This window comes from Mauremys mutica, chromosome 12, assembly GCF_020497125.1.
Source record: "Mauremys mutica isolate MM-2020 ecotype Southern chromosome 12, ASM2049712v1, whole genome shotgun sequence".
In the NCBI taxonomy this organism is placed as follows: domain Eukaryota; kingdom Metazoa; phylum Chordata; order Testudines; family Geoemydidae; genus Mauremys; species Mauremys mutica.
This window is the reverse complement of record NC_059083.1, coordinates 64,280,569-64,307,086: the sequence shown is the minus strand read 5'-3', so window position 1 is coordinate 64,307,086 and position 26,518 is coordinate 64,280,569. Positions and strand designations below refer to the sequence as shown.

Genomic DNA, 26,518 nt, shown 5'->3' with positions numbered 1-26,518 from the left:
AGCACTTTATATTATATCTTTCTCCCTGTTCGTTCAAAATTTTGTCCCTGGCTGCCTGATGTTCAGTAATGCAAGCCTGACTGCTGATTTAGTCTGGCCTAGAAAAAATGGCATCTTTACTGGTGGCGGTCACTTCAATGATGAAAGAGCTTAAAGAAAGGTTTAGTCTTCAACTTAACTTTGTAAGTGGCATCATAGACAAAGGATTCAACACTCAGTGTGGTCCATCACATCCTGAAGCAAAACATACAAGGTCAACCTGAGTGCACATAACTATAAAAGAGAATTTTGTCAGGGAACTCTGTCCCCATGTAGTGGCTGAGCACTGAACTACCATCCGCTCTTTCCAGATCTTGTGCATTATAAATACATAATTGAAATATTTATACTGTTCAACTTATTATGGAAATACATTGAAAATCACATACACATTAAATCTTCAGTGTCAAGCAAAATAATGGCTGTTCGGCTGACCGATAATACCTGAATATAGTATGGTCCATACACTTTACCTCACCTTACTGGTCAATTTTTCTTAAATTTCTATTGTAGAATATGCACTTGGAGTTGAAGGAAAGAGTAGATATTGCTTCATATTTTCTTTTGGACTGTTACAATATTCTGTGATTATCTCTAGAAGTGGATACATAGTTGAACACTTTTGGAGGGTAGAATACTGGACAGTGGTTTGGCCCAATGCATCAAGTAGAACAGTAAACGAGTACATGTTTAAGTATGAGGAAAAAAAATCTTATGTTATGCTACCAGTATATTAAGTAGAAAAGATTCATGGGCAAATGGCCATTTGAGCCAATATGTAACTAGCCTTCCAGCAACATTAAATGTAGATATGAGACTACAGAGAACTTGTGAAAGGGTGGAAGTTTCATCCATTTCTTAGGTATTAGTTTACAGTTGAAGTACCTAAGAAATGGATAAAACTTCCACCCTTTCACAGGATAGATCATCAGAATTTTTTCTAAACACATTTGAAGTGTTCCATTTCATATGAACAGTTATTTAGCTACAGGGCATAGCCACCACCAGTATGATTTTAAACAGGAAAAAAAATGGTTTGCTATAGAGTGTTGGTTTTTTGAATGCAAAAATTTTTTAGTACAAAAATACAGAATTTCATAACTACTAAATTTACTAGCTACTAGCTCTTGCCCTTTATTTAAGGTGTGGAATGATCAGCCCTGTAACATCACAACGGATGTCTGTATAGAATGGGAGTAGTTTTTTTTATTTTCCCAACTTTAAAATAAACATGTTTGGATGTCTACATTATAGTTCTTGTGAGGAGTGGGAGCAGGTATACCTTGGGGAAATACAGGCCTATTCCTTTATACAGTAAAGAATAAAGGAAATAGGGTAGTTAATCAATATTGTTTTTTTATATAGAATGTACATCCGTTTTTTGTGAGACATTAACAATTCTGTTTCTATTATAAATGCCTATATTCAGGATTTATCATGCAGTCATAAATCAACAGGGGAAAACTAGTCACGCACATTACTTAGGATATATAATAGAGAGAAGTCTTTTGGGTTCTAGTTTAAACTCTTCCACAGACTTGCTGGGTGATTTTTGTGGAAGTCAGTTTTCTTTCTGTGCCTCCATTTCTTCATCGATGCAATGGGAAGAGTACCTACCATAGAGGAATTGTGAGGTTCAAGTGTGTTTTGAACCTTAGAAGAAAGGCACATTAGTACAAAGTATTTAGTAAATAAGGCTGAGCTCTAACCATGATTATTGTAGAAGTGGAAGCCAAGATTTTCCAAAGGTTACTAGTGATTTTCTTCACTTTGATTTTTTTCTGTACCCAGCTCAAGATACCTTAAAAGAGCCCCTTTAAAATGTGTCAAGTTGAGCACAGAAAATCGCTAGTCATTTCTGAAAATCTTGGTCAATGATTTTCATGTTCTAAATGTATGCTTGATAGGCCCTTCAGGATTTTTGTTATGAATGGCTGCATATAACACTTTAAAACAAATTTCCTTGCAAAGTTCGTCCATGGACTGCATGGAGGAGAACTGGTGGTTAGAGACAGCACTGCAGCTGTGCAATAAACCAGTTTACTTAATCACAGTGAGCTCTTAAATTCTAAATTTTTTTTGCATGCAGGAATTAAGTACAAGTTAATGTTAAGCAGGGAGTAGAGAAGAGGGAAAGGCTGCAGGGTTGTGGTTTTTTTTTTGCAAGGGCAGGATGGGAATGATTGGTGTTGGGAATAGTGGCAAGTTGGCATAGTAGGAAGTTTTGGACAGGGGTCGGGGGGCTATGAATGATGGCATGAGAGGAGAAGCAGTTGTGTGTGAGGGTCAAGGAAGGAGAGGACCGTATGGGGGATCATTCTGTGAGGGCAGTGGGGTTTCAGTTTGGTGGGGGGGGAGATGAAGTAGAAGAGGAACTGCAATCTGAATATTTTTATGGCTTGTCCTAAGCCACAGCTACTTTCTAATTCCACTTCCTCTCCCTGTTCCAGAAACTGCTCTCCCATCCCCTCCACTCCTTAATAGAACTCCAGTTCTGCCTCACCACCATGATACCCAGAGTCTATGGTGAGTGGACATATGTGTGGAATTCACCTGGGGTGCTGAGAAATAGACTAGGCAACTTCTAGGAGTGAAAGTAGCAGGTGGATCTAAGCAGTTCTCATTTCATTTCTTTTCAAATGTAATTTACCTTATATTGAATAAGAGTAATAACTTGGATGTAAAATTTAAAAACTGCTCTACGTGTGATATGTTATCAAAACGTTTGCAAAAGAATTTTGGAGTTTGTGGTGATGCTGGTTCTTTAGTAACAAGGCTCAAGTGTTTATGTTGAAATGCTTTCTCTACCAAAGTTTACTAAATCTTTGACCAAAAAGTATTATGGAAAATTCACTTGTCCTCTGAAGTTGTTGTGTTTATATATGGAACTAAATCAGTTATTAATTTGTGAAATTCAGCCATTTTAATATTGCTTTATGTGCAGTAGTCAATGAAACGATAGGCTTGTTTATTTGTGTATAAACACACTTCAATTTCTTTTATTTTGGAAAGCTGGAATGGTTTTACAAAGAATAGGATGCAGCATGTCTACTCATCTTGCTTTATTATATTCTTTTCTCTTTGCCCTTTTCACCACTACTGTAACAAAGTTTAAAAAAAACCAAACAAACATGACTTGTCCGCATAGGAGTAGTTTTCTTTTATTTTCTCAACTTAAAATAAACATGTTTGGATGTCTGCATTGTGCAGGTATAAAAAAAAATTACTGGATTTAGATACTTTTTTTGCATGTGCACAACAAACTGTCTGCACAAGTATATGTAACAAGTGTTTTTATGAATTTTCAGATATACTGCAAGGGCCTTAATTTCTCAGGCATTTAGGGAGGGCATGGGCTGCGCTGGTTGGGGTTGAATACGTCTGTCGTTGAGACATCTTATTTTGTTTTTAATTATATTTGGTGTATTGATTAGTGCATATTTATATCACTGTGAAAACTGTGTAGGGGCTCTCAGAGCATGGGTTGCATACCTTTTTATAAAATCTCCATATTTATATGGATATGGAAATATTAATGACATAGTGAAGGTTGATTTCTCTTTACATTGTTTCATCACATTCTAACCACAATAAGTGGAAACTTTGCATGCAGGATCCTCTGCCAGGACAAAACTCTTTCTAGGTAGTTTAAGGAGAAACTGGCCAAGGCATTTTTGAGACATGCGTGTTCTGACTAGTTGAAATTTCTTTATTTTCCTCCTTTATAGCTCAAAGCCATTAGAATATCAGAGGGAATTTCAAAAAGGGAGAAGCACTTATGACTAATTTTTGGGTGGATGGAGGCTCTATTTTGGGGCTAGATTGTAGATTGCCCCTTATGCAGCTGTGCAGTGTGGTTGGAAGCATAAGTTATTTCTTTCCCCCTTGCACTTCCTGCACGGGTAGGATAGAGTTGCAGCTCCCATGCAGGTGGGTGTGCAGGTGCTATTGCTAAGTGACTTCTGCCTAGGGCAAGCTCCCCCCCCAAAAAGGGAGAGGAGTAGGGAAGATCATGGCTTTGCACCCATCCATGCCTGCTAGCTTTGCTGTCCAGCCTTAATGGGAGAGGGGAGGGAGGGAAAGATAGGAGTGTGACACACCGCTTAGTGGGGTGTCATAGATTTTACTCCCTCTAATACACCCACAGAGGTCTAGGAGAATGCTTTACAATGCTGTGCCAACACAAGGCTATGGCTTAATGCCACAATTGAGCCCTTATTTAAAGGGTGAGGGAGTCCAGCTTGATTTTGGTGGCGTTCTTATCTGGCACATAATGCAAGCATTATACATTAATAAACGTACATGGAGCTGATGCAAGCTACAAAATATGTGCATAGATCTGATGCATTTATATTGTATTGTCTGTGCTGGGTGCATGCATGTATTCTAAAAATGTGTGTAACGCTGCATGTAACTTTATGCCTGAACATCAGACAGCTGCAATGCTAATAGTAGGAACTATAAATCCACAAAAATAAGCTTTGATAATGTAGGCAGAATATATCACACCAAATGGTCCTTAATTAACCCATTAAAATATTAATATATCCACAGATTATGCTGGAAGAGCTAAAAATCCTGCCTATTGAAATCCATATGAATGCCTTATACATGGGCATAACCAATTCCAAATGAAAAAGTTGGATCATTATCTTGCCACATCCTGAATCTTTTGATATTGTATTGACACTTTAATAGTTTGACAACTGTGGATGTATTCAGCTTTAATTTTGTACATGAGTAGCTTGGCTAATTGTTGCTTGTGAACTATGAAATATTGCTTAGTTCAAGTTAGCTGCAGTAGCAGCAAATTGTAAGCTTTTCAGAACACTGACTTCTCTTCAGGTATGTGTAGAAAGCACTTACATAGTGGGTGGTGCTGTAATCCGTATAACTAATCTTTCAGGCTTTTTATACAGTAGTCTGTAGTTGAAAATACACTGGATTTAAGATGTCCACAGGAAATTCTGTGTGCTCTTTTTACAAGACTGAAAATAAGTACAACTGACGTATCAAAGCGTTCAGAATATTAGATAGTGACAATCTGGTGTATCACAGACACTATGTGTGAGGATCATGTATCTTAAATAGAAGTACATCTGCAAAAACCACAAACTTGAGTCTTAATAAAAATTCCAGGGCGAGTCTTAAAACAGTTTAGATTTAAGATATCCAGAGTTGGCAAACTTCTTAAAATCCTTAGTTACACTTTCAAGATTGACTAGGACCAATCCCCTGAGGTATAAGACTCTCAGGATTTGTCAAACTGAGATACAAATATCAAACTTACATGTGCCACAAATGGCGGGGGCCTAGAGTGCTGGTCATAGGGGATAGAGCAAAGGTGGTCTGGGTGACTCCAGCTGTGCATTTCCAGATTGTCAAACTTCTTATAATTGAACCTTACCTTGTTGCTTCTTGACATTACACGTTTTTTTTAATTCAGTAGTGCTCTCCAAATTGTTTTCCTCTTAATTTTTTATTACTTTTCTTTTTAAACCATAATTCCAGTTTAGGATATTTTTGTCTTGTCACTTGATATAGTTCCTTGGGTTTTTTGGTTCTGTGGAAATATACATTCAGAAAATTCCAGGGTACACTCTTCTGATCTTAAATATTGTTATTGCATATGTGCACAATATTTCTATAAGCTTCTACTACATGTAGCATCTGCTCTGTAATTATGCAAGCTATTGTCTTAAGGTAAAGTATGGCTATTTAACATTGTCTAGATAATGCTTTTTTTGTAATAAAAAACCCCTTAGTTATTCCAGTCTAAGATAGTTAACTCCAGACCTTTCAGTCATTTACAAAAACAACTGGAAGGCGCGGTAGCTTAGGTAACTTTTGTATTGTTGTGGTCCTTTAGACCAGGGATTCTCAGACTTCATTGCACCAGGACCCCCTTCTGACCACAAAAATTACGACATGACCCCAGGAGCGAGGACCAAAGCTTGAGCCCACCTGAGTCCGCTGCCATGGGCATGGGGGGCCAAAGCTCAAGAGCTTCGGCTTTAGCTCTGGGCGGTGGGGCTCTGGCTTCGGCCCCGGCAAGTCTAACACCAGCCCTGGCAACCCCATTAAAACAGGATCACGACCTACGGCTTGAAAACCGCTGCTTTAGACAAATACATGCGCTAACTTTCAGTGACCAATTAAAAATAGTAGTAGAAACTTAGTACTATTAAGGATCCGATTTTAAAATGACAAACTTCAGGATATAAAAAGAATAATGCTGCCTTTTTCTGAGCATTATGAGTAACAGATGAAATGCTGACAGCTTGTATTAACCAGGTTGCATAGGGCGTTCAGCAAAGAAATATCTTAGCTAACTTTTTTGTAATTCCTTTATTTCTGCCTCTTGAAATCCTTTGGCAATTACTAATTCATTAAAGACACTTTAGATCATTCTGCATCATGAATTGCACAGGATCTCTGGTATCAATTAAGTTAATGAACTGTTTATTTTAGTGTCTTGATTAAACTGGGAAGTCAGAGCTCTTGGAAAGAACTTCAGTTAATGAACACTTCGTGCTAAATGACCCTTTCTCTCCTCACTCTTCCCCCCCCCCCCCCCCAAAAAAAGGCCTGGTTAGTGGTGCAATTCAGTGGATGTTTTAGGGTTTAAGTCAACTTTAATTTCAGCTTCCCAGATCCCCTTTTAAGATTGGAATGTCAATTAGATATTTATTATTTAAAGAGGTAGGATGATTTCCAAATTGCAACCTCCCCCCTTTTGAAATGACACATTTTGTTCTAAAATATCTTCCTTGCATTGTAAAAACATCCACACACAAAAAAAGTCACAGTAGTGTTAACATTCCATATCAGGAGTTGGGCAACTCAGACAATAACAATCCAGGATGATGTTTATAGATGAATGCACTCCCATTGCATAGTCCATCAACTCTCTGTTGTCAGCTCCTTTCCTGTGAACCAGAAGGGAACTGAAACTGACTAAAATCCTGCTTTCCCAAATGTCTGAGTGTAAGATTCTTACCAAGTTCAGACCCCTGCTGGCTCTGAATCATGGAGCCAGCAGTGATAAGTGATAAATGGTGTAGCATGTATCTGTGATCCTGGTACATAGTGAGTTTTGTTTGTGTTGCTTATTAAAGCCCTGGTCCAGGAGAAGTTATTGCAGCTCCTGGTTTGAAGTAATAGTCTGCCTTTCTTATAAGAGAAATTAATCTCTAAAAATGTAGAATTTGGGGGGGTGATTTTTTTTAATATTAGATTTTTTGGGTCTGTCAACACTGATGGGCTTCTAATATTTTGTGTATAATAGATATAGAACAGGGGTAGGCAACCTATGGCATGCATGCCAAAGGTGGCACACAAGCTGATTTTCAGTGGCACTCACGCTGCTTGGGTTCTGGCCACAAGTCGGGGGGGGGGGGAGCTCTGCATTTTAATTTAATTTTAAATGAAGCTTCTTAAACATTTTAAAAACCTTTATTTACTTTACATACAACAATAGTTTAGTTATATATTATAGACTTATAGAAAGAAACCTTCTAAAAACGTTACAATTATTACTGGCATGCAAAACCTTAAATTAGAGTGCATAAATGAAGACTCGGCACACCACTTCTGAAAGGTTGCTGACCCCTGATAATGGAACATGATATGTATGTCTAAGCTTCAGAAAAATAAAAAGTTCTGAAAATCCTAAAGCAAAAATGGAATGTGTAAAGGTAGCCAAAAATGAGTCCTGGGTAAAAACTATGGTAAGCATGCTCTTATGATTTGTATCTCTTTGCTTTTTGTTTAATGAAAACAGAGCATGAATGAGAAAGGAAGCATGCACAAGTCTTGCAGTAGCATGCACAAGACCTTATATGGTATGTCTACACTGCAACGTAAGCTCCTGCTTGAGCTTGGGCTCGGGCTCAAGCCTAAATCCATTTTTCATCTGCACTACAATTGTGCTAACCCAGGGTTCCAGGACCCTGCAGGGCTGGAGGGTCCAAGTACAAGTCAAGCTGAGATCCAGGGTCCCAGCCCTATTGCTTTGCAGTGTAGATGCAGCCTTTACTCAGGTCCTGGGAGTCTGCCAGAAGTATCCCACAATTCCATGGGACAATTTCCTTAAATCCTCTCTTAGTCCCAACAATCTGCAATCCACTGTGTTGAAAATGGAAGCCACACCCCTTGGTGAATGGCAGCAGCTTAGATAATTGTTAACCCATTCTCTTCTGATCACCAAACTGAAAGCACAGTATTAGAGAACCTCCTAGGTTTGCAATGAAAAGCAAGCCAATCAAGCTTTTTTCAAAGTGAGCTGCTTCATGGTCATGGGAGCACAGCCAAATTTTGGTGAATTTTTGATGTAAAGCAAGTAAAACTGTGGACTTCAGCAAAAGCACCAAAAATGACTACACATACTAGTAGATAGCTAAAAAGCTGGTAGATCTGCAGATTGTCTGGACAGGTGATCAGTGCAGGGAGCGCATTAAGAGGCTGAAGAGCGAGTAGCAGAAGACCAGGGACAAGAACCACACCTCGGGCAATTGTTCAACAACATACCCACTTTAGTATGACTTTGACAAGGTTCTGGGCACTGTGCCCAACACAGAGCCAACTGTATTTCATGAAGATCTTATCAGGATGGTGCCCTCTTGGTCACTGAATCCAGCATGGAGACTGATGGGAGCCAGCATTAGGCTCCCAGTAAGGAGCATGAAGTGACTCTTTTAATGAAATCATTCTGAGAGCAGGCTGCGGATCAGGATCAACAGCAAATTCTTGGTCCCTACTTAGAAGAACTGTTTGATTCCCCCCACCCTCAAGGAACAGCCCGTTGCCGAATCTATAGAAAACCTGGTGGAGAGAGAAGCCACCCCAGAGCCCGGTAAGTGTATGACTGAAATGTACAGTTTATTATTACAGTAGCGGGAGGGATTTCTGCTGTAAGAAGCAATGCAAAAATGATAAGCCCCGGCTAGCAGTGTGCGGCTACCAATGGCAGATTGTATCACAGTGCCTTGGTGTCTCCACTCCCACCACTACGTGGAGTTCAAAAGGACAACTTGGAATTTCAAACATTCATAAACAGCTGTTGTTTTAACTGTTAAGTCACAGATGTTTGCTAGGGTCATTCATGTTTTCCTTTCAGTAATAAATTTGCCACTCTGTAACCACTCCTCCGGGGTCCATGGAGCAGCCTTTAAACAGTGAACTGAGTGTATAGTATTTGGGAAACAGTATTCTATTTCCAAATTTAGTCCATTTCAGCTAGAGGTAATCCATGCAGTCTGTGGGTCACAAAATCATTTCTCCAAAGTATGAGTGGGCTGCCAGTTTTTCCCAGAACTATGCCGGGTGCAGGGTGGAGGAAAGCTGCAGATTTCAGAATGTTTGCGTGCAGCAATAACACAATAAGCCATATGTGAGCTAACACAGCATCATCTTAATTCCCTCATGGCTTATGACCCAATCTTGGCTGCTGATAGCTGCAAACTTTTCCTGAAGCAGGACTCCAGATAGTCAATCACATTGTAGGGAAGGGTGTATTTTCTAGCCTCCCCCCCCGACCCCGTATAGCTGACTAGTCCACTCCAACAACAGATCTTCTGTTTGGTCACTATACTTCAGCTGCATACGCTGCAGGTTTCCCTCCAGTCACTTGGAGTAACATCTCCCCCTGCCAATAGCGTACCACAAGAACAGTTGTCTTTCACAATAGGAAAGGCCTGAAATGACAGAAAAAGCCTTTTGCAGCAAGGACACTATATACACCATCCCTCCGCCCCCATGGAAATTAAGAAAATTTTATGAAACACAAAAAAGGGTTATAATTTTAAACTTACGGTTGTTTCTGCATTTCTGTGATTGCGATTAACAAGGCTGTATCCAGAGACAGTCTGAGGACTGAAGCATACCCTTCACGTTATGTGTTGGTTCACTTTAGAAATGTTACGTTTTGTCCTTGAGATTCCACAAAAATTAATTCTGTGCTCTAGCTTAGACAATTACCCTCTATTTCATGTCCTACTTCAGGACCCTCAACCTATATACCGCCTGCTCTTCTTCAGGAACTCAGCGCACCTTCACATTCCATAGGAAGTGTTTCCATGATCAAGTTGATGTTCTTGAGAGGACAGACCAGCAAGTCCAGTACGAGGAGAAGAAGTGACAAAAGACTGGAACAATGATATGGTGACAGGCAGGAAGACAGGCTGAGGTTTGCTGTCCAGGTGGAGGACAGGTTTCAACTAGGGAGCAGGCACTAGCAAAGCTGTGCCTGGTATAGGAATGGAGGCTAAGGGAGGAGGACAGAGCTCAACAGAGAGAACTGTTTCAGCAACTCCTGTCCATAACGGCTGCAAGAGTACCATCTCCAGCTGCCTCTCCAACTCCATGGCATGATGTTCCTGCAACATACCCTCAGTCCAGCAGTAACTTAGATAATTCTGTTGGGTGGGCTATGCATTCAGGACTCGTGAGTGGCTGGGCAGGGCAACTAAACCCTGTGCAGCCTTCCTTCGTCAATTCCCCCTCTGGAGGAAACCTCCACCCCTGCTGCCTTCAACCCGTCTGGTGGAAATGTCTACCCCCCACACCACCACCATCAACCTAAGTGAGGGGAAAATGTGTAAAGAAGGGACAAGAGAATGTTGGGCCAGGGAACATGTAGTGATAGAGGGATTATGTCGTGTACTAACTATTTCCTGCCCTTTTGGGTGTGTGGCTTTGTAATGGCAGCTGGCCTGCTCAATGCTGTGTGAGTGTTTTACTATTTTAGAACATATTTACAAATAAAGCATGTTATATTTTCACTTATTGATATTGTATTGCATCATAGAATTATGGCATGAGATAGTAAAGCTAAAAAATGTTCAGGAGCAATTAATAGGTTTGCTTACCAATGCTTCTTTTATTTAGGTAAGGTACATCAATTCACATTTCAATAAACTGGCTGTACACCCATTCTGGTCTCCCCTCACAACCAAGTTCATTATTCATCATGTCATTCAGACTTGCACTGCATGTGAATCAAGCCTACACCCCTCCCAAGCGCTGCCCCCCATCAAAACAATTAATAAGCCACTTTTTCCCCACAAGCACATTCCTAAAGGTACTATTCCTCCTCATCCTTTGGGCCATGCGAGTTCACTTAGTGAGCACACAAAGCATCTGCATCTGCAAAGACTTCTGCTGCCCGGTGCAACCAGCTCCCACAGTGGTACCTGTACTTTCTGGTTGAGGGTACTGATCCAGTATCCCCTAGCTATCAGAGGTCCAGTCAGGGGGAAGTAGCTCACCTCAGGCTTCGCAAAGGCTGTGAAGAGCACAGCAAGCCACAGTAATTGACATTATTGATGACACTGGCATCCAAATGAGATTGTAGACACCTCCAATGTGATTTTAATCTGCCAAAAGCACATTCAACAACCATTCTACACGTGCGGAGTGTGCAATTAAACTTTCTTTTGCCAGGGTCTCTGAAATGGTTTCAAATGCCAAAGCAAAAGGGAGTATGTGGGGTCCCCCAGAATAGCAATGGGGAAAGCAACATCGTTTCTGTCAATGTCATTTGGTGGGAATAATATCCCAGTGTGGCCATCAATGCAGACTCTAAAGTGGCAAGAAACTTTGGCATCACAAACTTTTCCAGTACAGACAACGCTGACGTTCGGAAATCTGCCTCTATAGTCCACTGGTGCCTGCATAACTAATGAGTACCCTTTGCAGTTTAGGTACTCATGCTCCTTGAGGAGGGTAAACTATGGGCACATGAGTCCCATTAATGGCCCCAGCACAATTAGGAAACCCCATTCTCCCAAAGCCAGCAATTACCTCTGGAATATCTTTAATGCATGCCACCTTGGGGTAAGCCACTCAGTTGCCTCTGCCACTACTTTACTAACAGTCAGCTTTCCAACCCCAAACTGGTTGGCAACGAACTTGTAGCAGTCTGGAGTAGCCAGCTTCCAGATAGTTATAGCAACCCGCTTCTGGATTGGCAAGGGTGACCTCAGATGTCTCTCTTCACGTTGGAGGGTTGGGGGTGAGCTGTTCACAAAGCTCCAGAAATGTGGCTTTCTTCATGCGAAAGTTCTGGACTCACTGCTGGTCCTCCCAGGTCTGCATGATAACATTGTCCCACCAGGCTGTGCTTGTGGCCCTGTGCCAGTAGTAGCAGTCTACGTAGGGGGCATCAGTGGCTATGCCAGTTATACTGATCAGAATCTGCCAGTGCAAGTCTGCGATGCCAGAGTATTCTGCTTCCTCCTGCAGCTCCCTCAGGAAATCTGTAAGGTACCTTTGGTGGGACAGAAAACACTGTCAAAATGTCCACGAGCACCTCGTGAATATGCTGCCAGTTACCTGACGCAGGAGTGAAAGTGCAAGCAAGAGAAGTTTGTCAAAAGTTGCCTCCTTCATATTGCTGGGTCTGCTAACTGGGAGTGCGCCAACCAAAATGACTACTCTGCAGGTTGTATTGTTGGGCTGCTCAAACTACTGCTCACCCTGCACATTACAGGAAAAGTTTTCCCACAGTGCATTGTGGCCCTAGGGCTAGAATGGACACATTTCAGGAGGGCACTAGGAACTCTGGGATATGGTTACTTTGAGTTGGCTCTGTGCATTGCAGTGTGGATGCTAGATCCTTTAGGTTCAATCATGGATTAGAGAAGTCTTAATGTAGGGTTAAAACATAATGTAGATGCTCAAGCCTAGGGTTCCCTAACACAGGTCAGCCAACTGAAGTCCCACTAACCTTGGGCTTACAGTGCAGTGTAGACATGTCCATAGTGATGTATTAAGATCATACCTTGTGAAACACAAAGATGACGGACTTAAAATGCTTCTGAGAAAGTGTTTTCCCAGGAAGTACTCTGGTTTCTGTTGATACAAGATCTCAATACCTAGGGATCCCTACTTTGACCATTAGCTTTGGCACCTTTAAAGCTCTCTGCCACAACCAAGATCCTAGCCGAGAACTGGACAAGATTCAACCTTGTATTTCTTGATCTGATTGTTAAACCAATATAAAAGTGGGATTTAAAGTGATTTATTCTTTTCTTTCATGTGGCAACTTGAAAAGCAACATAAAAGGTTGACGTTTAAGTTTGTCATCCACTTTGTGGCTTGTAAAGTGATATGGTGTGAACCAAGGTTGTCCTTCCAGAGAAGGATCTTAAAGGACAGCAGTTAACTAGGTGGTCTGTAGTTTGGATATCTTCTCCACATTCACATAGTGGTTTGTCCTCCTTCTTCTAGTTGTATAGTAGATAATTGCAACACCTGTGTGAAGTTCTGACATGGTTCACTGTGATCCATATCTTAGATGGCACGGTGAAGCCAAGTTGTTGGTCTGTAATATCCATAATCTGTTCTTGATCCTGCTGTCTTCTCACAGCCTCAGCCAGTTGTCTTTTGATGACAGTCCCAAGTTTTAAGAGCTTTGGCTGCTACTCAGACAGGGTTCCTGGACCTAAGACAGCATTCTCAGGTGGGCTGGGGGGGGGGGCAAGTTTAGAGATCTTCATAAATGGGCAAATCTGGGTTTGTTTATTGCATTGTCATAGTGATGTATTATTGCTGCTCCTCTTTGGAGGGATGATGGTGAGATACTTGCAATGAAGTGAGACTGTTGGTGTTGACTTCAGCACTCCTGTGACCATTCCCAGTGTCCTAGTGAACAATTGCATGTTGACAAGTTTCATATGGACTTTGTCCATACTTGTGCACAGGTATTCAGCTACTGAGAAGACAAGGGCCAAGATGGCTGTCTGCAAGCTGTGAGCATCTGCTCCCCTATTGGTCCTAGCTAATTTGTGGATTTTATTATCCTTAGGCTTTATTTTGACAGTGGTCTTTGTCAGATGTTGTATGTGAGGCTGTGATCCAGAACCACTCCAAGGTATTTCAGGAAATCCTCGTGCCTAAATTTCATGTAGCAGAAAGTGACATTTAGGTGCTTCTTTGCATGGTGGTTGCTCAGATGGAATGCGGAGACAGTTGTTTTTTGTGAAGGTTTGGTCAGTTTCCAAAATCAATAATACTCCTCCAGTGTTTTCAGAGCTTCTGATGCATTCTGTTTGGGTAAAAGTGCTCACTTGGATGGTGAATGTGAGATCATCCACTATTCAAAAGTCTGTATCTGGGTCAATGGCATATTGCTGATACAAATATTAAAGAGTGATAATGCCAAGATGAATATCTGTGGGAGCCTATTGTTACTAGACAGGGTCTGCTAGTTTGTTTCATTAGTATACAGAAATCTTGCAATTGGTGGCATGACTGTCAGTACATGCAGTGGTGGTCTGCATACACTATTTTGACAATTTCTAAGCGTTTAAACGTTGAACGACAAAAGCTTTCAAAATCGCAACACAACTGCTACCAAGAGATCTAGTCAGCATTATGGGGGTACTACACAGTCAGAGAGCCATTTGAGAGCATTACTGCAATGTGCTCTACCTTGGGCTATGGTAGAAGACCACTTGGAACATTCAGCTAGTATAAAATGCAGCACCTCACCATCTTGGTAGTATGTATTAGCATAAAAAATCACACCTGTGCTTCATGAACTGCACTGATTTCCTTTTGTGGTGAATCGTTGGTGTAGATTTTGTGTTGTTCACTGCCATCTTGTTCCAGAAAGTGTTCTAATGGTGAGAAGTGTGTTGCAGAAATGTTTGTATTTAAAAATGCTAGTAGTGAAAACTGACTTTTTTAGATTTTGAGTTTCTGCGCTTGGAACAGGAAAAACAGTATTTTAAATTCTGCAGATAGCACATCAACCTTCATTTTTGCTTCTTCAAAATTTCTTATTTCTTGAGTCAGAAAACATTAGTTTCTGTTTCACCCAGCTTAATTACCTCGGTTGCTATAATTGTGATACTGTATTTTCAAATGGAAAACTGCAAAAGTTTTTTATTAGCAAGATTTCAGCTCAGGATTTGCACAGATATCTTTTGACATTAACCAACAAGCCCATAGCAAACAACAAATGTACAAACATAACTAAGAAGTTTGTATACATTGCAGCTATCTTTTCTGCTATTGCATTTCTAAGAGTGGAGTACCTTTTTAAATTAAGGTTTCCACTCCACCTTTACTTTCCACAGATTATACACAGTGAGGAGGATTTTTCATTATGTGAACACAGATTGTAGTGTGTAGCAAAATGGGTACTTTTCTTCTAACATATATGTATGTTAATGGGAAACTACATGTAGCAAGGTTATTTAATTAAATGACAATTTATTAAAAAAGTGAAGCACCTTTAAAAATCAAATTTAAGTGAATTGCTCTACGTTTTTCTTCTGTTCAGCTTAATCTTGCTCCAGAAGGGCAGTTTCTGTTCTCAGGGGACTGTTTCAGAACATGCTAGGTGTAATAAATGTGTGAAACATTTGCTTGCTTACCTTTATTTGTTGGCCCCAATCATGACAGGGTCAGTATCTACTGACTCCAGCAGCTTCTGTTGCATCTTGTCTCCTTTTTGAAAATCAAATGTAAATACAATAATACCAGCGAAAAATAACAGATTAATTTAATTAATACAGTACACAAATACAGGTGGGTAGAATGAAGGCCAGGCAAGAATACTTGAACTCCTGCAAAATGACAGGATTATTCTGTCTTTTATTGGACATCTGTCAGTATTTCTTATCTTTGAACATCAGTGGCTTTCTGAAGACACAGGCATTTCTTGTTTTTAAAACAGTTCCTTCTGCAGTGGCCTCTGATTGCTGAGAGTGATCTGATACTTGGCTTCTCTTTGCTGCTCCTGGTGTTTTAGTGTTTAGTGGTTCTTACATCTGCTAGAACTGGAGCTCTGTCAGTAGTGTTCTAGATCAGAGGTTCTCAACCTTTTCTTTCTGAGGCCCTGCCAACATGCAATAAAAACTCCATGGCCCACCTGTGCCACAATAACTGATTTTCTGCATATAAAAGCCAGGACCAGCATTAGGGGGTAGCAAGTAGAGCAATTGCCTGGGGCACCACTTCACAGGGGCCTCCATGAAGCTACATTGGTCAGGCTTCAGCTTCAGTCCTGGGTGGCAGGGCTCAGGGATTGGGCTTCAGCTTTCTGCCCTGGGCCCCAGTGAATCTAATGCTGGCCCTGCTTGGAGACCCTCTGAAACCTGCTTGAGGCCCCCTACGAGGCTCCGGACCCCTGGTTGAGAACCACTGCCATGACTTAGCTTTACTACATAGGCCTGTAATGGTCAACTGACTCACCTGGGAGTTGGTTTTGAAAATATGTCTTTCCCAGATGATATTCTTGCATCGATCAGTGTATTCTTCAAATATTTGAATGATTTTATTAAACTGTCTTGTAGTTTCTTCATGCTCCCACAGAAAAGTATTATAGATCTCAGATGCCTCAAGGCCTTCCACTTACAGCAGTTTTAGAGGGGTTCACCCTATCTAGTTTCTCTTTAACACTATTAGCTTCCAAGAAAACTGGGGCAGTCTATGCTAGGAAGTTATACTGTTTTAACTAATATACTGGTATAGTCTAAAGTGGTATAAAACTCCCCTGTGAAGGCAGTTTTATTGGTATAAAGATGCTTTAAAGTTATAGCTTTTCCCATGTGGGAAGGGGAATAATTTCACTGGTATAAGGCACCTCTGTACTAATATAACTACATCTACACTAGGGCTTGTAGATCTATGACTGTATTGGTTAAAACTGATATAACTTACAACCGCTACTTCTTCTTTCTTCAATTCGGTCAGGGTCCCTTACAGACTGAGTGACGTATGCTTCATTTACTCCATTTTTTGACAAGGTTTAATTTACATCTGACCCCATGTAATAAGGCTGTGCTGATAAGAGACTGAAACTTTATTACCTGACATGGATCAGAGTTATGAGAGGTTAAAACCCCTGTCACATGGCCGGGTCAGCACCCACTTACTCCAGTGGTTACTGTTACAATGGGGGAAGATCCTATCAAGGGTTTAATACAGAAAGACTAACCACTCTTAATTCTTGTAGTGCATCCTGCCATGTTACTCAAGTTTACTGATTTGAGGATATATAGAAATTATGCTAAAGAGTGCCTAAACATTTAAAAATAGTTGTTTAATAAGTCTCAATATATGATGCTTCCTTGAAGTGCTTTCACAATACAGTATGATTAAGGCTGGTTAATTCTTACAGAAAAAATGTGAAAGTCATAATTTCAGTTTAAAGAAAGTCATGGCATAATATTTTAGTAACTGCTTATCCATAGGTGTCAATAATAATTATTAAATGTATATAGTTAGCAAAACACCAAATTAATATAAAGGGACAAATATGGTTACAAAATAATAGAAAAGTTTTGCTCAGTAGCAAGCTGATTGGTGTGAACAAGACTAGCATATGAACAAAAACACTGAAGTTCACTTTTGTCAGTGGTTGTGATAAGCATCCAACCTTAACCACGATGATAAATACTAAATACAGGCAATGCTGCAATCAGTGTGTGTTTTGCTTCTGTGATATTAAGACTTGTTTTATGGAGCGTAGAAGTGGAAGAAATACCAGATTAAAAATGCCCCTGAACAATCTATCCCCATCTTCAATGAATTGTTAAAATAGCAACAATAAAACAGAACAGTGAAAAATTTATCCTATTGCCACTTTATTTGGCAAACATTATTTTAAATCCCAAACTAGGTTGAACTACAAAAGTAATGAACAGTTCGGTTAAAATTTCCAATTAAAACATAATTATCCTGCACATTGTTTTTAAAAAACCCTATTGTTGCATACCTTTGAGTGCCTATGTGGATCTGCAGGTCTTTTTAAACACAGTTATTACTCTCTATGGGTGGGGGATGTTGCATATTTAAAAATCATACTTCTGTCTGAATGTTTTAACAGGGAAATGGGGTTGTAAAACTGCAAAAATTGGCATAGGAACTTGGGGCATAGGAACTCGGGGCTGGTATAGCACCTGAAACGACTTAACTTATTAAAAAAAAAACAACTAGATTTCAAGTTGACAGTGTTCCTTTGAGCTGCCCTTGGCTCTGCTGCATCACATGGTTTCTTGCATTAGAAACTGTTGTAATCTCTAAAAACACATACTATTGCCTCTGAAACAGTCTCTGGGGCAACTGCAGGCAGTGTTTCATTGACATAACTGTCTGGTGTATGCTCAGGTGGTGATTGTTCTGCCTGCCCCACCCCCAGGGCCCTTCTCACTGTTTACAAACACACACTGCCTAGGTCACTGCCCAGACATTGCTGATGATGTCATCTAGAAAGCACATGTCTCTCTGCAGCTTCAAAGCTTGCAAATTTCTCCTAGCAGGGTGGCGTAAAGTGCAGTTTGAAGGGACAGGGGTTTAGCTTGTACCCTACTGATGAAGCAGACATCTGCATATATTTTATTCGCTGTTCCCATGCTACATGGTTTTGGTTAATCAGAGATTATTGCTCTGCACGTTGCAACCTCCATAAGCAGCTTGGTACCTAGAGCATGCTGGGTAACATGGTTTGTAAACCAACTGCAGACATTTGTGTTGGATAAAATAACTGGCATGGATTTCTCAGTTTGCTGGACTGGAGCTAACCTAGGGTTATAAACTACCGCAGAGAAAATCTGTCTTGTCCTTATTCTCAGCAGTACCATATAATATTTACCTTTTAAATGTTTAGTGATGATAATTAGTATTTACATATCAAAGACAGCTGATTAGTTTTGATCTTTTTTTTTTTTAATAACTAATGACATATTTTTGGAATTTATTTTAGATTTTTTTCCACCTGTGTTGTAGTTTTCAGCACCAAATAGATTAGTACAGTAGCATGACGCAGATTAGAGGGTCTGGTTTAAAAACCCTTCCCTGCCAAAAAGAACCAAAAACAAATCGAAACTGAGTGTGCAAGCAAACTAGAGGAGGAAGGTGTGTTTATGGATTTTAAATTACTTTAAAAACGGCCTAAAAATTATCACACCTTTTGATGAAGATTTTTGTACTGTTTTTTTAAGATAAAATCTGTATTGTGAAGGCTAAAATTCCTGCCTTCAGAGAAAAGTGCTGTTTTTTGAAAGTTGTATACAATTAATTTATTGAAAATAAAAATAACTATTCTGGGATGACAACATTTTTTGATTTTGCTGGATTTCAAGTAATTGCAACAACTTATAGATGTTTAAGTGTGCACATGGCAATATTTTCTATTTTCCACATCAGACCTCATCCCATTGGATTTTTTTATAGATTTGTTTAGAATTACACCCATAATATTAACTTTAAAAATTTTTTTAAATCTTGCCTTTCACCAAAATAATCTGCCATTTGCAAAGCAAACCATTAGACTATGGCTTCAGTCCTGCAAAGACGTAAACAATTAAGCATGAGAGTAGTTCCATTAGTCAATGAGATCACTCACATGCTTAAAATGAAACGTGTCCATAAATCTCAGCAGGACTGGGGCCTGTGTTATTACTCCTTACAATGGCCTTGCAAGATGATAAACAGAGAAAATGTGTGTGTGCTCCTCAGGGAAAAACTCACATAATTTAAGGAAAGAGGGCTCTTGACAACTTCAGGATCATCAAGTTTCTCTTCAGCTCACCCACATTCTGCATGAGGCCAGTGTGAATGTTTTTATATTTTGTAAAATGAGAACTATGTGAAATAGTATAATTTGAAGGATAGAGTGCAACTTCTGAATTTGAAATATTTTGTTGTATTGAATTGGATCCATAATGTTACTTATGTGGGTTTATGTCAACATTTTTTGTGAATAAAAACAATCTCAGTGGAATTATATGAGAGACTTCTGTAACACAGGGATTATTGATAGATCATTATGGTTTGGGGAGCTGTTAACATCAGTTGCCAATGTGTACTTTTAGGGACTCTTAATGCACAGATCAATTGGGCTGCTCTATAATCCATTCTGTCATGTCCGTGGAAATATGTATTTCTAGAAAATGATACTTTGTCCATAAATAGGGCATGTGCATACAGTAAGAATGCCTGAGAGAAATCCTCTAACTTTTCTTAAAATTATTTTTCTCTTAGTAATACAGGCTTGGAGTATTATAGTTAATACCAACTGTCTATGAAAATATATTGTAAATTATACCAATTGTGTGTTGAGTATAAAACCAGATCCTAAAAAAAAATCTGAATTATTTTAATTTAAAAATGGATAGTGTGTGTCTTCTTGGATGAGACCTTATATACCAAGTATCAGTTAGTTCATTTTAAGGTTGAGTGATAAACACTGAAAATAGGGCTCTTTAACAGAATTGCTGACAGACTCTGAATTACAGTGATGCTAACAGGTGCTGCTATAATATGTCAGAGTGGATTAGACTACATTCAGCTGTTTAGCAAATCAGGCCCAAGCCAGTGAGGTGCTATGCACCCACAACTCCAGTTGCCTTCAGTGGGAGTCACACATGCTCAGTCCCCTCAAAAGATTCGATTCTACATATCTACAGCCCAGATCCTGGCCTAAATAGTCAAGATGGGCATTGGACAGATGAATTCCCCCCCCCCCCCCCCCCGGGGGCTGTGAAGCAGCTGTGGAATAATTTGTGATCCCTTATGTAGCCCCCCCCCCGACAAGAGGCTATATGCAGTGATGGATCTTTTGGCCCCATCTATACAGAGGCCAAGCACAGAACTGCTGAGCTCTGTGCAGAGGGTATGGCGCCATTGCGTCCAGCCTCTCTGTCCCGTTTGTGGAATAGAATGCAGAACCACAAATGGGAGTCCTGTTGTCATGGGTCCCTCTTTCCCTACAGAGAAGGGGGATGAATTTTTTCCTCGGTGAGGAAAGCACTGGCAGAAAAACTCCTCCTGTCGCCTCATTAAAATAGCTGTTACCAATACATCAGTACACTTACTCCTGAATGTTGTGTATACTCTTTTGCAGAGTAGCAAACTGGTTACAGGACATTTCAAAAGTTAATTTATGATTGCATTAAACTGAGTTCAGTTTGTATATTTCATATTTTCCACCATGTGAATACTAACTGCTTTTTAATGTTTTTTCTCAACAGTTTTAATTTGTGAATTCTATTCACTATTAAACAAGCATGAATAGATGAAAAGTGCAGGTATAAGAGCAATGCAAAGTGAACTGGCTGCAGCTGGCCAATTGGGAATTTACCTGGCTTCTATTCCAACCTTCCTCTTCCCTCAATCCCTGAGTATAGGTGGTGTGGTGAGGAGGAGGTGGAGCTCCTTTATGGCAACTCTCAGCTGGTATTACCTTAAGGACCATAGCCAACTATTGTAAACTAGAGCATCCCCTAGGCTGCTCTAATTTACATCCGAGCCAGTGGTGGGGCAGGTTGAGAATCAGGAGTCATAACTGCCTCCTTGAAGCTCCCGCTCTGTCTGTACTTAGCATATCTTGATGTAGGAGAAAATCTGTCCTTAAATCCCAAAATATGTGCAAGATTAATCAAAAGAGCTTAACCCTTACCTACTGCAATATATTACTGTATGTCTGACTTTTTTTTTATTTGGAACTGGTAGTGCACATATCTCTCTGAACATCACAGAGTAACATATGTGAGTGTCTAATGAACTCATTCACTGCTGGTGTAAGCAGGCAACTCCATTGGCTTGAAAAGTGTAGCACCTGCTTACACCAGTAGTGAATTTGATCCTAAGATCACAGAACATTGGCTTGACATTACTTTGCACATAGTATGCAATGGTTGTTTTTTTTAAGCATGTTAGTTAATATATATTCTTAATATCCACTTTTACAGTTTAAATACCTGTTAATTTAAACTTAAAAAAAACTTTAGTTCAAGTCTTCAAATTTTGGACTAGATATCTGCTGTGCCTTTTAATAAGTGAATTGTGTTTTGGTTAGGACATGAAAAAATACATTTCCAAATGTATTTTAAATTCTGTAGAGAAGCATACCTATGTCTCTAAACACTTTGACATTCGGTTTGGAAATAAAATGACTTGTTAGCCACTGTTTCATCAGTATCTACTGGAGTCGTCTAACAGCCAAACAAAAATCTCTTGAGGACTTTTAAGATCTTCTGTTGAAGTATTTGTGGGAATTATATCTATGTATAAATATAAATAGGCTTCTTCATCAGTGTGCAACATCATGCTGCTAATTATAGAAACTAAGAAATGTATAGCTCTGCTATCTAACGTCTCAGACTTTAAGTACACAGGTGGTGTTCTTTTGAAGGCAAAGTACTGAGTGCAATTAGCGAGGGCCTTTCTTAATATTTTCATATTGTTATATTTCAGGTCCTTCCTCTAATATATTAAAACCATGAACAATCCTTAGCGAATGTCATGGTTCATCTGATATCTGCATTGTAAATATAGATGGGAAAGAGATGGTGGTAACATATGTAGGAGAAACTTGCATCCTTTTGACATACCTAAAGATACAGCAGAGCCCTCAGTACGAATTTTTAAAAAATCGAAGTACCGGTAACTCCTTTATGAGACAGACTACAGGCAAAACCATGGCCTGAGTGTGAGGATGCATGTAGGAAAGTTAGTCTCTTTCACACCCTACTTAGCTTTCTCTGGAACCAAGAGAGCAAAATCTCTAGTGTGTTGAGGGAGGAGGCTTATCTGCTGCAGAATGTCTCTGACAGTCATATTGTTAGGCCTGCTCTGATCCATCCTGCCCTTCAGCTGTTGGGCGATATGGGAGGTGCAGCTGGTATCACCTCATATCCTATGGTAAAGACAGGCTTTCAGCTCATGGTGGTGTATGTATTGTACAATACAAGATAGACTGTCTTCAGAAATTGAAAAACCTGATTTAATTTAAGTAGTTCTTGGTAGTAGCCTGACTTGGGGGGCAGGGGGAGCAGCAGTCTTGTGCTTGAATCATTACCTTGGTGCACAGGAGTCTTAGCTCATCCAGTCGTTGCAAGATCAAGGAAGTCACTGGCCTCTGTGCTTTAGTACTTGTCTGTAAAATTGGAATAATTGGGTCTTGTTTACATCTAAAATTTATACAGATTTAATTTGCATTAGTTTAGAAACTTACTGAAAGTAGTGCAAGTGCCTTATGTAGACACTCTTAAATTGGTTTGTGTCCACCAGAAGGTTATACCCATGAACTAAATCAGTACCTAAATTAATTTAGCTAACATTGTATACCTTTTGCATGGAGAGAGAACCTTATTTTTTTTCCTTGGGACAATAAACTCATTTGTGCTGTTAGAGCACGTGGCCATCCTTACAGCCTAGGAGCTGTAGGCAACACCTTATTTCTCAAAATAGCACCTACAGTAAACATAGCTTAGGTATTTCTATTCTTCTTGTTTTATTTCCTTTTACTGGTGCGTGGTGGTGAAAAAGAACATCCTGTTTCTGAAAGCATCCATGGAAGGGGATAACAAAGGCTCAAAAATTGTTGATAGTATTTCTTCTGGATTGTCTGCTGTTTTGTACTAAAGGACAGGGGAGGGCTGCTTAATGATAGTGTAGTCAGCCCCCTGGGGTTGTGTGGGACTGTGCAACTCCCCCTGCTTCCCCAGCATCAGACTGGGGCTCAACCCAGGCTGTTGGCTGGGAGAAATACATCAGCATCCCTTTGGAAGTGTCCTGGTGTGTGTAAAGCATGGCGTCCCTGCAGGTGACAGCAGTCCCCTTTAAGGCCCAGGCTAGCGTATCCCTATGCCTCATGGGCATCGAGTGTGAGCTGTCACTCCGGGGCTGAAGCACTTGTCCCGTTGCCTGAAGGAGAAAGGTTTGGGGGGAGGAGAGCAGCGGGCACAGTGCCCTCTCCTTGCTGGGGTGAGGGGCTGTTAGCTGGACTGTTTCATTTCGCCCTTGAGCGGCTCGGGACTGGCCTACGCGTGGCTCCCTTGTCCCTGCAGCAGCCTGGGCTAAGGCTGGCCCTTGCCTTCCCTAGAGACAGCGCTTCGCCGTTGCTCTCGGTGTGGCCGGACCTGGCACCGCTCCTCCCACGCGCTCCGCTCCGCATTTTCCCGGCCTCCGGGTGTCTGCCTTGTTCTTGGGGCTAACACGCTAACTTGTTGAGCTACGCTGGCCCCAGCGCCTCTCGCCATTGGCCGGCGCGGCATAGCCCCATGGGCGTGCGGGCCATGCATTGGCCCGCCCTGGCCGTCCATCAGCGGGCGGCGGACTGCGTCAGGTTGGGTTGAGCGGCGGCGTCCCCTTCCCTGCTCTGTCTGGCGGCGGCTGCGGCGCCGGTGCGGGCGGAGGGGCGCAGGGAGGGCGGCCCGTTCGCTCGCTCGCTAAGATGGCGGCGGCGGCGGCGGCGGCCGTGGCCCGGCTGGAGGGCCGCGAGTTCGAGTACCTGATGAAGAAGCGCTCGGTGACCATCGGCCGCAACTCGTCGCAGGGCTCGGTGGACGTGAGCATGGGCCACTCCAGCTTCATCTCCCGGCGCCACCTGGAGATCTTCACCGCTGCCCCCCCGCCGCCACCGGCCGGGGCGGACGGGCCGCCGCTGCCTCAGGGGGACGCCGCAGCCCCCGGTGGCGGGGCGGGAGGAGGCGGCGGCGGCGGAGGGGACTTCTACCTGCGCTGCCTCGGCAAGAACGGGGTCTTCGTGGACGGCGTGTTCCAGAGGCGGGGGGCGCCCCCGCTGCAGCTGCCCCGAGTGTGAGTACGGGGGAGCGGGCCGGCTGCAGCCCGGCATCCTCTGGCCCGGCCTGGCCTGGCCGCCCCGGGGAGCGAGCCATCCCCTGCCTCCCCGGGGACCCCCTGCTGGAGGGCGGGTGGTGCTGCCTCCGCACGCCGGCTGCCCCGTTTCCATTTTGCTGGCACATGGTGCATGACAGGCGGGGAGTCCTCTCGGTGCCGGGGACACGCATCATGAATCTCATCCGTACGTCCCCCAGAGCACCCATCGACACCCAGCCGGTGCTCGCTGCAGCCATCCCTGTAAACTGGCTTCGCGGTGGGTCTTTGCTTCCTTGTCCAGCACGCGGGGTGCCCCGGCTGGTGCCCCTGAGCTGTATCCATTCCACCAACGTTCATCTTCCTTTGGGTTGGTCTGTAAGATACAGGTGGCAAGCATAAAATCACAGGAGCATTGGGGCTGTCTTTTGGCGAGTGATAACCCGTCTCCCTCTGCTTTCTCTCGCACATAACAATGTGCAGTAATAGTACCTTGTGGGTATAAATCAGCCTGCACCACTGCTTGGAGCTATTACTGTTGGTAAACAGAATCGAATACACTCTTTCGTATTGTTTGTTGCAAAGGAGAACTCAGTTATTTGTTTATCCAGGTATCTGGGATTTCAGATCAGCGCTAAGCAAATTTTGTGGTACCATTTGCCCTGTTTTAATAAGTTTTTGTAGTATTTTCTGCATCTTCTGCGTAGTTTAAGACTAGTTTTATATTTATGGTTAGCTAAATTGAGTTATGTCTAAAATATTCATACACTCAGAATTTTAACATGTAGTTCTTTAGGTAATTTAACAGTGAAGAGAAAGTTTGCAAACAATATATTCCTTCACTTTTAGCAAATATTAATCTTTTTCTGCAGAATATTTTTCTGGGGAAGTGTGTGAGGCCTGGTATTTTTAAAGGTGCATTGAACTACAAATATACATTCCATCCTTTGAGGAGTTGTGTGAAAAGTGAGGCATTTGTCACAGTCTGTGCATCCCAAATATTTCAAAAACATAGCCTATCTTAACTAAAATATATGAAAAGGTTGTTTTTCATTGTTTCCGGAAGAGTAGTTGTGAAATGTTTTAGGGGTGTGTTTCATAGAAAGCATGCTGTCCCTAACAGAATCTTGTTACCGTGTACGTTTTTAACTTTATTTTGGAGACAGAGAGCGTGGCTTAGCTATTTAATGTTTTTTATGTACACCTCTACCCCGATATAACGTGCCCTGATATAACATGAATTAAGATATAAGACAGTAAAGCAGTACTCCCCGGGGGGGTGGGTCAGGGCTGCGCGCTCCGGCGGATCAAAGCAAGTTCGATATAACGCAGTTTCACCTATAACACAGTAAGATTTTTTTGGTTCCCGAGGACAGCATTATATCAGGGTAGAGTTGTAGTTTAAGCAATACTCTTATAAAAATCATACGATCTTAAACCTGTGCTTTCTAGGAAATGCTATAATTCTGAAAGGGTTTGTTAAGGGGCTGTGTGTGTAGTGCTGTATAATCCGAAATACAGTTGGATGACTTGTTTGACCTCTAACAACTGTAACTTCTATTTTTGCTTTTTTTTTTCCCTATTGTAATAACCATGTCTGTCATATGGATAATCTATTTTTTCTTTCTTTTATAACTGGCTTTTAAATTATTTTTATATAAGGATATTTGTTAAATACAGGCACAAGAATGCACTATTTTTAAAAGAATCTATGTATTTAATTTTAAACAAGTCTTTATTTGTATATGATGTACTGCAAACAGACTTAAAATTAATTTGAGCAACTTAATCTGGTAGCAAATTTCCACTAAATACCTAAGGTCATAAGAAGCAAAACACATTACATTTACTGTGTGCTTCTCCTGTTACCTTATCATTGTGGGTCTTGAATTGTATTTTGCTTTAA

At 41.2% G+C, this 26,518-nt stretch overlaps 1 protein-coding gene across 4 annotated transcripts in view; it reads left to right on the top strand.

Moving 5' to 3' along the window:
- The window catches only part of FOXK2 (forkhead box K2), a 119,557-nt gene that overhangs the window by 23,298 nt on the left and 69,741 nt on the right, over nt 1-26,518 (top strand). The window contains exon 1 of one of the 4 annotated variants that reach the window (XM_044981587.1): nt 24,199-24,594. The exons of the other annotated variants lie outside the window; for them this stretch is intronic. Coding sequence (XP_044837522.1) covers nt 24,230-24,594 — 365 coding nt within the window. The 5' untranslated portion in view covers nt 24,199-24,229. Of the gene's footprint in view, nt 1-24,198; nt 24,595-26,518 lie in introns of those variants that run through there. 4 annotated transcript variants of the gene reach the window in all.